General features: G+C 36.1%; 1 protein-coding gene and 1 long non-coding RNA gene across 3 annotated transcripts in view; one reads left to right on the top strand and one right to left on the bottom strand.

Moving 5' to 3' along the window:
* LOC125502222 overlaps positions 1-2,239 on the bottom strand; it is a 24,740-nt gene extending 22,501 nt beyond the window's left edge. The window contains exon 1 of the long non-coding RNA XR_007280072.1: positions 1,992-2,239. This is a non-coding gene — a long non-coding RNA (uncharacterized LOC125502222). The remainder of the gene's footprint in view (positions 1-1,991) is intronic.
* On the top strand, positions 320-13,121 carry LOC105683363 (laccase-1-like). Of its 2 annotated transcripts, none has more exons than XM_020850876.2 (11): positions 320-553; positions 8,603-8,682; positions 9,330-9,631; positions 9,766-9,976; positions 10,082-10,377; positions 10,449-10,572; positions 10,666-10,889; positions 11,004-11,190; positions 11,303-11,518; positions 11,608-11,826; positions 11,951-13,121. In XM_020850876.2, the coding sequence occupies exons 2-11, from the start codon at positions 8,610-8,612 to the stop codon at positions 12,391-12,393; spliced, it is 2,295 nt and encodes a 764-aa protein (XP_020706535.2). In that variant the 5' UTR covers positions 320-553; positions 8,603-8,609; the 3' UTR covers positions 12,394-13,121. The 2 variants fall into 2 exon arrangements, with proteins under 2 accessions (XP_020706535.2, XP_020706534.2); XM_020850875.2 differs by lacking the exon at positions 320-553 and adding an exon at positions 7,633-7,957.

Below are 13,121 nucleotides of genomic sequence, written 5' to 3'. Positions count from 1 at the left end.
TTTTATAAAGCAAGTTGATAATTCTATCGCAATTGACGAAAATCTGTTCACCCGTCTACTACTGCGCCTTCAGCGACAGTTTATGTGTGAGGTACGTGAAATGTATCTGGAAAATTCTATTTACATTTGAAATTCTGTCGGCTTATATCTGGATCTATACAATAGGAGGACTTCTAGTCACCCCCCACCCTCAATCCCTGTTGATCGTGGAGATTGCAGATAGTCAAAACGCGGATTGCAAACGTCGCGACGTATAATAGGTACGTAAGTATACGCAATTCTGCAGCACGTATATAATTGTATTCGGGGGAAGACAAGTGACAGATTGACGAGTACCTTATTAGATGATAGAATTCCGTTCCTCTAGTGCTAAAATATCGCGTTGCCTAAGAAACGATTGCGAAAGTGATTTTTTCCTTCTGTGTTGTACCCGCCATATACATTTTGGTTGAATTGAGTGGAAACCAAAGAGGACAGATATAGGAAAAAAAAACATTACTCGCACAGATTCAAAGGATTTTGTAAGATTATCGCATCTGTACCTCGATCTATGGTGAGTATCATATAATATGAAAATATATTGTTGAATATATCCTTTAACTAGATTTCAACAGATTCTTGGGGTTTCAAATTCATCTTCGAACAAAATGATTTTTTATAATTAACTAATTTGCTTTTTAAAGATGATTCTAATCTTTTCACAAATTCGACGTGTAGAAATGTTTTTCCTTTATACTTGTTTTTTTTTTTTTGTCATTCTGATTGGGATTCTGTTTGAATGAACATAAAGATCTCTGCGACAAGGATTCGTGACCTTTTTAAAAATCAAAATCGATCGGTATTCCAAATTTGTCGATCTTTGCGTGCCGTAAAGATAAATTTTCAAACTATTACAGTTGAATTTTAATGATTCTACAACACAACGTCCATTTTACGTAATATGTAATATGATAATTCCTGAAGTCTGTAGGGCTAGGAAACGTGTAGCGCGAGTATATTTAAATATCAGCATAGATACAGTGAACGTATCTATGGTTTCAGTCATGAAATTGAGCATAAAAAAATGCAGGAACATAACGTACAACATGTGATATCGGTCAAATAGGTATATCAGGCATGCTGCGAGCATTGCGAGGATAATTGCGAATCGAATGACCTACTGTTCGGCCTTGTCTCCTCTGCATCGTGATCGACAGCTTACGTGAATTGCTGCACACGTACGTAAAGGAGAAGAAGTAGAAAAGCGGCCATATATGACATATATAATCAACACTTTCAATATATTTTCATCGACTTTCAAGCCAGTTTTAAATTATATTCCCTATACGTGTGAACAACTTCAGTAATTATAACATGAGTATACAGTACGTACCGAACAAAAGTCAGTACTTTTCATTCAACGATTGAATTCCTTTTATTTCTTTCATTTTTTTTTTTTTGTTAGATGTCATTAGATTAATAATTTAAGTTTATCAACGTTAGGAAAATAATTATTCAGCACTTCAAAATATATAGGTATAATATACATGATATTAACAGCTGTGGTTCAAATAAACATATTTATTCATTCCCATGGCATGCACAAAAATAGCTGATCAGATTCACGCATCCAGCCTACGTCATAATGTGGTACGACGTAATCGAATCGAGAGAAATGAAAAGAAAACCACATTATATAACTATATATATTCAAAATCAACGGCCATGTATACCGAATCGCAACACAATTATGCATATAGGATTTTTATTAACTAAAAACTAGATAATAAATTATCGGGTATTTCAAAATTCATATGAAAAAAAAAACTGGTATAAAAATTGATGACAACCGGTTCAAAAATATCTTCTAAACTCACCTGCACATAAACCATTTATTCTGCAGTACAATATGCGTTACATGTACATTGAATATTACATGTTAATTGTTTCAGGCGTTGAGTCAAAAGATAAAAACAATGGAAATGAATATTTTTTGTCTTTGTTTTACTTACGATAAAAATTTAACCTGCACGCCGACTTTTTCTTTTTTCTCTTGGCATTTTATAGGGTGACACACATGGATGTATGTTATTTGTGTTTAATACCTCGATTTAGTTGCAACGCGAACCTGCATCGTTGGAAAATTCGCGGATGCGCGTTCCCGTTGCACAAAATTTATTTCACTGTCGTTTTATGAGAGTGAGAAACATGAGAAATCGGTTACAAGCTTGACCAACAAACTCTCATGCCTGGATATGTGTCACTGCGGCTGTATCCCCGTATGTAATTATCACGTGGAGTTTGGTCATATTTTTCAAGATTATTTATATAACTCGATTATTACATTGTGTATGTACCTGTACGCATATGTTAATTTATAAGTTTCGATAATCGCTGCGATGATTCGACGAGTTGGCGCGGCGCTTTCATCTGTAAATCATAAAAATTTTACAACTCATCATTCCGAATTGCGACAAATTACACATTGTTAATTTACATCGTAAATTTTTATGTGAATTTTCCCATCTACTCCATCCATCAAATTCCTTTTCGCTGTACAATTAGTTCGTTGAAAACGAATTACTTTCCATCATAACCGATAGTTCATATACGTGCATTTGCAGCTCGATTCCAATTCGTCCGAATCGCAAATTAGGTTTACATGCTATAAATAAGATCGATGATTATCATTTGCATAACTTTATAGGGGGGTGTAGTTTCTATTAATAGAATTTCAATTAATAAATAAAAAAGAGGACGCAGTGCGGATAGGGAGAAAAAAAAAAAAAACACCTGTAATTTCGCAATTCACATTCTATAGGTTGTATGCTAGTAGGTTGTACGTCCCAATACCTGTATTTATTTATACAGACTCGAAATATCCGCGTACGTTATATTAGGGTAATATAATTGATCCGACTACGTAACAAACCTGTTGCGATAGAAGCAAGATAAAAAAAAAAGGTAGACTCATAAAATGAAAAATTAATGTGCCTGAGTACAAAGAAGCATTTATCTTCAGGCCATTAATCTCGGGGAACTTGAAGATACACGCTTAGGATGAGACGAAAAAAGTTCTGTACATACAATAGCTAGACACGTTCGATCGAACTTGTTCGCACTTCGACGATCATTATAGATCAGGTGGAAAAATCCGTATCCGGAACGAGTTGTCTCATTATACCGTACACTAGATCTGTATACATATCCATATGGTACGTCTGTACGTATATTATATTCATAGTAAGAAAAAAGTACGCGCGTCTGAATGTCGATCTCATTGATAAAATTAATTCATGTCAGGTTCGATTTGTATTACAGTTCATTTCTGAGTGATGAAAATGTGTACAGCGAGAATGAGTAAACTCACACCGCGGTGAAATCATCTCAGATGTGTTATGAAGTCGTAGATCGCAAAAAAAAAAAAAGCTCAATTCATCAGGCGACTTCAATGCATGATTTGGTCGGTGGTTTATAACTGTTCGATTCTTTCTTGCGACCAAAAAAATAGTCAGATAAAATCACGTCGTAATGTGGTATGTATGTGGCTGGTTAGTGGTTGGCTACACATCGTTATGTAAAGAAACATTTTTTCGTGTAGTTTGATAATCGGTTTTTATTTAATAGAATCCTAATAAAAGACGAAGTTTTGTTATTTTATTGACTTAGTAATCGCATCACACGATGACTCGATGAAAGATATGCCAACTTAGCTAACGATCAGGCGCTTTAATGCGAAAACAGATATCATATAAAGTATATTAGATGATTATTTTTAGAATATTCATATTTCGTCCAAGTGTGTTTATTTTAACGGTTTGCCCGTCATGTTTCTTCATTCTCTTATCATTTCTCCACGGTATTCTGTAAATGCGTGTATACATATGTACCTGTAATAATATATGACAAACTCGTTTCCGGAGCTGCAATATGCAGCATGAGATTAACTTGGCGAATTATGACCGGCAACCTTGAATGAAAAGGCCTTGTCCCCACGGTAAAAATTATCATCGTACATTATATACTATAATTTAACTACATGAGAAATTTAAATCGTTTCAGGATTTACATACACCATGCAGATTTTACACTGCGCTAGTTCCTATTGTTTTTTTACAGCTGCTTCTGATCTGATTCAGCGCCATACGTAATCTATAGAGACAATTCTCCATAATGAAATAAACATTCCGATTAATCTGTGATTTCCACTTATTAAGTGCGGTTATATAAATCGATTGTATCTGTACATATTTATGTGGCGTACCTCATGCCTTGATTGATTATATCAAAAGAAGAATCATTTACTCGACGTGTCTCATTAAAATAATGTACAGTTACAAGTATAGGCGGAATGGAGAGAATCCTGTAGATTGTTATTCCAAGAAATTATTATTCCAAAATTGAAATGGCCAATACAGAATTTGGTTGAATCCAATTTGTTTGAATAAGAACGTTAAACATTTTAAAACGAAAACAAAAAATAAACAAGTTGACGAGAGTTCAACTAAGGGCAAAGTGTTTCTTTTTTCCTCCTGCAGTATGTTGCGTCAGACTTGATCAAGTTAGAAAATGGCGGTGATCGGGGATTTCCAGTCGGAGTATTAAATTCTCGACCTGATTGATGATCCCTTAAAAAGAAAACATAGAGAATGCTTCCGGGCGTAAAACAGATATCGGGAAATACCCTCGCGTTGTACATACCGCGTGCAGACGCAGGTGCAACGCACGTATCCTAAACCCTTATATGCACGGTACCTGTCATACCAATTGGGATTCCCCCGGGATTAATTTCTTTTTCGAGTAGGTACATCCAATTTGTACGGGTGAAAACGTATAAATATGTAGGAATTCGTCACAACCCGATGTTAGGTATGTGGCTCGTTATTGTTACAGAGAACCATTTTTCATCGGTACGATTATTGCAAGTTAATTGCAACTAGTTAGAAATAATTAAATGTACGGATGATGCGTCGATTTACTTAGTTTACTCGAAGACTATGATTTTTTCTGTAGTAATTTTATCGTCGTATTCGTCACACGTCAGTATAGATTAAATCATCAGACTTTTGCAGCGGTAAAGAATTTAGCAAAATCATTGCGACTTGAGTTTAAAAATATTCATCTACATAATTTATTTTTCTCGCTAATATCATCACATGCAATTAGAGTTGTTGACGTTCATTGCTGCAGTGATTATTATACATGCGCGAAATTGATTTTTGTTTCTCATTTTTCGTACTCTGAAAATTTGGATATTTAATTTGGGTGCACCAACATGCTCGTTATTTCAGTCCGAAAATATGTACAACTACCTACTCAAAAAATAAGGAGAGTCCCTGACCTTCTGAGAATTCAAGGACCCTCGTGACACGCTGCACTATAGTAGGGTTCGGGGATAATCGCTGATGTAAAACTTCTCGAATTTCAAAAAACTAAAATGAGGTAAAAGAATTAAAAAAAAAAAAAAAAAATTTAGGTTTCTTCGAACACGACCTAGATCTTTTAACGCCAATCAATTAGTGTTCATTCTTTCGAAAATCAACCGACTGCGTAAGAAATTACTCTTGAGTTATAGGAAGAAATGAGGGAATAGCGTAAATACTTTTTTCCTCAGCTACCGCAAACACCAGTGGATATATTTGAACTATGAGTGAATAAATTTGTTCACCATAAGTTAAACAAATATATCCATCCATATGTACGCTATAATTAGTGGTAAATTTGGACAATATTGAACATATTTCCGCATTTGGTTGCTCTGAGTCACAATCAGTCGGCCGGATTCACCTTGTCCTGAGCATGAAATATTTCGCCGTAGAATGTACGCAAGGTCAATATAGTTGGGAATAATGGAAAGTAAAATACGCCCGCATTTGAGGAAAAGAAATTAAAGCATCCGCACCAGTGGCTTTCGACATCTTGACCTCATAGCCGCGTATTTCCTTTTACTTTTCCTGGAACAAGATCAGGGAAAAGTTGGCTCATTAAAATCTGTTCCTCGATATTTGGATTTCCGTTTTCCGGCTTTATTTCCGTTGTACGTTTCCAGCGGGGAAGGCCTTGTAGGGTAGCTTCTGTATTGAGAAATAGGAAATTACTGAAATGTAAATCACTTATCGGAAAAAGGCGTTTGTTCCGGGACTCTTAACGGCGGTATAACAACGAACACCAATGGTGCCCGCGGTCTGATCATTTTACGTCCTTGAAAGCAGTGTAACTTCCGGATGATTAGACATCGAGTACATCTGCATGGCGGATTTTAGAACAACATTGTAATGTCTTTCGTTTTAGAGATGAAAAGATCAGGCTAAAATATCTAAAAATATGCCATAACATTGCAGAATGTTTGCGCTCAATGTCATCGTGATTTTACGTTGTTAGTAAAATCGTAAGAAAAAGTGAAAGGTCGTACATATACTATACGAAGGCTTTAAATGGAACAATGTAAAAAAAACTGTTCTGTTGTGAAATATTACCCTCGAGGAAATCTCCGCATGTGCTGACCAGATTGCTTTATAGATCGCACTGCAGAAGCTATATATTAATATATACATACCTATATCTTGTAGACCAAAATTTGGGTGAAAACCACGTGTACAAGCGAATCGTCTGCCCGATTGTAAAATGTCATTGTCAACGACGCAGCGTAAACACGATTTTCAAAATGATGTATTCCGAAATTTTTTGACTGAAGAAAAAATAAATTCATTTCAACGAATGAACGGAACGTCGTTATTTATGAAGAAGTCGATCCTGCGTTATCAGAGCAAACCTAATTCTCTGCATAAAAATTGAGTCTCGCGTAGTTTAACGAAATGGCATAACTATTAGAAATGATGAAAGAATGTGATTACGTCTTTTCTATCCAGTAGATGAAAGTAACTTTGCTAAACTGCCATAATTAGACACCGGCTCGTCGTCCTTGACTCGTAGGATATTTTGCATTGTTTCGATCTTTGATATTTTGTCCATTTTTTTTCAAGTCAAATAATTGCTCTGGTATGTACATCGAATTGAGGTTTCAGTAAACTGATTACTCGAATTGACGTTCACGAGATTCAAAATTCTTTGTTCCAATCCTTCCTTTTTTTTTCTCCTGCAAACTGAGCCAGGAATCACGTACCTGCGATTGGACATGATCGACCGATTGCAGAGTACACGTGGCTGGAAAATCTGTTTTGAAACGTACGTGATTTCCCGAAGGTATAACGTATCCGAAATTTCATATTGTATACGAGGTACGAGAAATCCCGGTCGCGTAATATCACTTACATCCACAGTACTCGCGGTTTTCTGCAATAAATCTTGACGTGCGAGCGCCACCGTAAACGTCATTCATTTTTCCCGATGATTTTCCTCGTAGAAACTCAAACTTATATACATTACTTACGGTATGTATGTCGCTATTAATATAGAATCTTTATCCGTAGATAGCTCATCGCATGATAAATATAGTGATTGGATGCATAGCAAATTGAACGTCACGATATAAAATCTTTACAACTGTAATCCCCGGTACTTTATTTTATAATGGCGATCGAAGTTAAGAGGAAACTCCAATGACGTCTTTTCGGAACGGAACCAAAGGATCCAGTCTCTCTTTATTTTTTAGTAGAATGTGAGGTGTGTTTGACCTCCGAACGATTCTTCTACTTAGATACGTGAGCGACGGTCCCGCGGTCAGTTCTTCGTTGAGACCCGATCGTCCTGCATCGAGACCTCTTGAAGACCGGGACTAATTTAACACTTTTTTCTGACGTTGCGGTGGCATCTTCGAGCTCCAAATTGCATCGGGAGAGTCGAGTGTTACGCGCCACTTACATAATAATGCACCTTTAAAATTATTCATTTTTGCGGTGAAATTATTGTGGATCATCAATTATTTAGTGTTTTTTTTTTTTTCTATCGGTTGCGTTGAAAGTGCAGGACAAGTGGATACTATTATTGTGACTGACAAAATTTTTTTTATAACGCCAAGGTATGAATTGAAATGAAGAAAATATATTTATATTTATAGATACTTCATTTTCTTCCGAAGAATGAATTATCATATCTTATCCAGCTAACTTATTTCGCGATATTGCGGAGAGTTCAATTCCAAGTACGTGCATAGCGCATGTTCGACAATGAGTGAAATTGTTTTCGGTTATTATTGTTAATAATTTTTAAATATTTCAACTTTCAAATACACATAGGTATATGCTCTGTAAAGATTTTACATTATTTAAATCACTTATTCATGCGCTTCAATTATTAGAAAGTACTGAAATGGATAATTCTTTATGCAGATTTAAATGAACATCATTAACGATAATTAAATCTTATATGCATGCGAATCCGCATATCCTTGTTCAAAAATAGCCTTCAATACTCTCGTTTCTGATCATGGGAATAATAAAACCATCATTGTAGCAAACTATATTTATCTATTAGTATAATTGATGCAAAAGAAACTTGTTGCTGTAATTGTAATTCTTTCCCCCGGCTGTTATTAACTCGTATTATATTCCTCGATGATGCCTTGTTTTTTATTCATGCTATCAAAAGCAAGATAAACTGCGGTAAAACACTCTATAGACCTGGCTTCTGAATTTCATTAAATTTTTTTTGTGATTTTTTACAGACTAAAGATGCTGTCTCTCAAGCAATTAGTTTTGGCAGCTGAGCTGATGCTCTTAATCACTTGCTATTATTCTAGTGCAGGTAAGGATGATGAATTCTGAATATATATCGTATAATGTGTACGAGAATTTTTTTGATCCTCTAGAATCTCGTTCCATCATATCTTCCAGATATTGCAGTTTCAATTTTTATGGTTCATGCATGTATAATACAAACAGTTTATTGCTTTGAGGTTTGCGTGTCACGTCTGCAAATATCCTCATATATTTATTTAATCAAAAAGAGATAAAACTGTTGTTATGTACGTCACCGATAGACCTAACTAATGAATTATACACGCTTAAAAAAGTTTCCTAGTTTAAATTTCCTCGAATTTCAGCGTACACATATATCATACGTTTGATTAGGATGCGTATATACATATATATGTGGAATCACGAGCGTACAAGCCTTGATGAGCCTGTTTAATCTTTTTATAATCTTATAATCTAAATATTATATCTTCAAATCACTATCATAATTAAGAACTTAAGAATTCGCGAAACTTGTATTTTTCAAGTACCCTATTAGCTTCATATACGGACGTTATTCGTGTGAATTCGAGTAATTAAGTTAATGCGTGTGAACTAATCACCGACGAGATTATTTAGGAATTTCCAAATTTGTTATTAGTATCGTTTCCTTCTTTACTTCGTTGAGAGAAAACCGTTTTTTATCATATTTTTCAGAAACGGTTATAACGGCGCAAGATTCGTTAGATTGGGATTTAGAATCAGAATTGATCGGTGAAACTACAACGATTATTTCTGACTTGAGTGAACATCCCTGTAAACGTGACTGCAGAGAAGATGCACCCCCGATGGAATGCTACTACGAATTTCGTTTAGAAGCTTACCACACTATGAGTAAAGCTTGTTTCAACTGCCCCTCAAATATCACGGACTGTTTCCGCCCCGACTGCGTTTCCGCTGATGGCATAAAACGTCCGCTTCTTGTCGTTAACAGACAGATGCCCGGGCCATCGGTTGAGGTAAAAATTACCAGATTATACAGCGTAACTTGCTTATCAACGTCGATAAACGCTTATCGTAACTTTTTCTTCACTCTTATTTTTTTATTTTTCATTTCATTCGTTTATTTTTCTTCTCTCTCTATTTGATCCAGGTTTGCTTAGGCGATAGGGTGATTGTTGACGTGCATAATCTACTTCCGGCAGAAAGTACTACCATGCACTGGCACGGTCAACATCATAGAACAACACCCTATATGGACGGTGTTCCCTACGTGACACAGTGTCCCGTTCCTCCGGGTGCTACATTTCGCTATCATTACGTCGCAGCAACTTCCGGAACCCATTTTTGGCACTCTCATTCTGGTTGGTACAGATAACAGACAACAAATAATGTGGAACCACTGTTCGCATCAAAATTCCTTGTACGCAAATGATATTTTACAATTATTATTTTTTTTTTTAACGCAGGATTTCAAAGAGGAGACGGAGTCTTCGGTGCGTTGATTGTTCGAGTGCCTCCCACGCAAGATCCTCTTAGGAAATACTACGATTTTGACGAGCACAGCATGATAGTTATGGACTGGGACCACGAAGCTGGTGTCGATAAATTTTTAGCTCATCATCACGCCGATGGTGATAACAAACCACCAAATCTTCTGGTCAATGGACTCGGACGTTATTTGCCTCCTGGTCCTTCGGTAAACGGGACGGAAATTGTTCAAAATATTACCATGACTCCCACGGCTACATTCGTTGTTAAAGAAGTGAGTTGATGGAGAAGACTGGTCTTAGAACGACTAAATTATCGTTATGTTAATTCGTATTTGAATTTCAGTCTTACAGATACAGGTTCCGGGTGATAAACGCTGAATTTTTAAACTGCCCTATCGAAATATCCATCGATAATCACACCATGTATGTCATCAGCACGGATGGGAACGATATCGAACCAGTCGAAGGTATTCGCCGAGCCTTTTAAATTCTTTGAATACTATTTTTTTTTTTATATCTTCGATAAAAAATATTAATTAACATAAATGTGTCCTTTCCAGCCGAGTCACTCGTCACTTATGCCGGGGAAAGGTTTGACTTTATTGTTCAGATGAATCAAGAAAAGGATAATTACTGGATTAGATTCCGTGGATTGATGGATTGCGATCAAAGATTCACAAGTGCGAATCAAGTGGCAGTTCTTAGATACGAAGGAGCACCGGAAGAATATCCAACTGCAACAGTTTCTTACGAACGAGAACCTTCGACTTTCACTCAAGCTTTGGTGAGTCTTAGATTTTCGTTGAAATAATTGCGTGCCTTGGAAATAGTTTGTGAGCTCTACGGTATTATAAGTTAGGTTTCGTTTATTTATTTATTCATACTTATACTTTCATAGCAAATGAACGCGCTCAATCAAGGGACAGAAAGTAACGCCAGTACAAGCATGCCACTTTTGGAATCACTCGATCCCGATGATGAAGCAAACACTAGAGATCCGGACCATCAATTTTACATTTCCTACGACTTTTATGGAAAAGATAATCCACATTTTCATCGCAAGAATCTTTACGGGTTCCAAAAAGGTAAGATAATTCACCGCTTAGATAAATCTTATTTTCATGGGTTTGATGTTACACCGGAAATATTTTTCAAATGAAGTCTATTGATGAAAGAAATTTTTTTTCGCTCTTACAGTTACGAATATGAAACAAAGGTTGTTTACACCGCAGTTGAATTACATATCAATGAAATTGCCGGCTTTTCCGCTGCTTTCGCAACGCGATTCCATAAAATCAGGTCAATTTTGCAACGAAAGTAGCGTAGTTGGTTGTGAGGAAGATTACTGCGCTTGTACCCACGTCCTGGAGGTAAAATTGGGCAGCGTTGTGGAGCTTGTTCTAGTCGATAAAGGTAAATTTGGGATTGTTTTCTTTGAGCGGTTCAAAAGTCTGTGCATTCGGAAGAAATAAAACAACGGATTTTTTTATAATCCTGTTCAGGTTACACTTACGACGCGAATCATCCGTTCCATCTGCACGGTCACGATTTCCGAGTCGTAGCGATGGAGAGGGTTGGAAAGAACGTTACCGTCGACGCGGTGAAAAAACTCGACGCTGCTGGATTAATTAAAAGAAAACTCAGCCGCGCCCCGATCAAAGACACAGTCACGGTTCCTGACGGAGGATACACGATAGTCCGTTTCCACGCCAACAACCCTGGTAAGTAAAAGAAAAAGAGAAAACAATGTTTTCGTAAATGCTCGAGATGCTAGACATGTGAAAAAAGAAAAAATGCATTTCGATTTGTTGACAACTTTGGGATAAATTATGAAAATTATTTCAGGCTACTGGCTCTTTCATTGCCACATCGAGTTCCACGTAGAACTGGGAATGGCATTGGTTTTCAAGGTCGGAGAACACGAAGAATTTCCTCCAGTTCCTCAGGACTTTCCTCGATGCGGAAGTTACACGCCAGCTGGACCACCGGAAGCTACTACAACGAGCACTTCGACGACCACAACCAGCACTTCGAAGAAGACAACGAGCACTTCGACGACGACAACGACAACACCGAGGTCGACAACAACGATGACAACGACGACTACTATAGATCCAATCGAAAATGAAATCATGAAAGAGAAAATTACCATAACAAGGTGGCTTCCTCTGATCATCCAAGAGCTTTCGATGAACACAAAATCGGCAGCTTCTATTAATTCAATTCAAGGAACTTCAATTATATTCCTGACGGTCTTGGTGACGTTCTTTGTGAATGTCTGGCGGTAATATGGACAAAATTATATTAATTCAAGCGAGTTCTTTTTCACCTGTACATAGTTATAACGATCATACCTTCATGATAATAATTAATTTTTTTACTGTTCGAAACTAATTGTTTTTTAGTAGTTTTTCAATACTTCTTCACGGAAATTTCGCAGCAGTTATATAAGTGGAAGTTGAAAAACTAAGCGCATGTTAGTTAATTCTTCCAGCCGTTTAATTTATTATTCTCTAACGAACGATGGATGCCTGATTTAACCAACCGAATGATTGACGTTATGCAGGAATTTTTGAATATTTGGACGAATGTTATAACACGTGTTATAATATAACATAAGAAGATGCCTTTGTTTCTGTGATACGAGCGTAATTAATTATAAATTCTATGTGTATTCTATGATTATATGTAAATAATGAATGATCATAGAGGTCTTTTTTCTCGAGGCACTCCATGATACTATCATATAATATACACTGCATGTGTAATGTTCTTGTTGTAAATTTGTGTAATTTTTTTTTTATATCATTTTCAATTACGAGTGAATGGATTTCGTTTTTTATACATACGACACTGTACAATTTTATTTGTTGCTACGATACAAAAAGTAATGAATTTTAAACTCGTCTAATATTTTCATTATTGTTTATGACAATAAATTTCAATACCTGCCTATTCCGAATAACATAGATCAAGTCTTTGATTAATAAAATAACGAAAAAATAAGTTAATCATA

Source organism: Athalia rosae, chromosome 1 (genome assembly GCF_917208135.1).
Source record: "Athalia rosae chromosome 1, iyAthRosa1.1, whole genome shotgun sequence".
In the NCBI taxonomy this organism is placed as follows: domain Eukaryota; kingdom Metazoa; phylum Arthropoda; class Insecta; order Hymenoptera; family Athaliidae; genus Athalia; species Athalia rosae.
The sequence above is the reverse complement of the archived record's forward strand: the minus strand, read 5'-3'. Positions and strand labels throughout refer to the sequence as shown.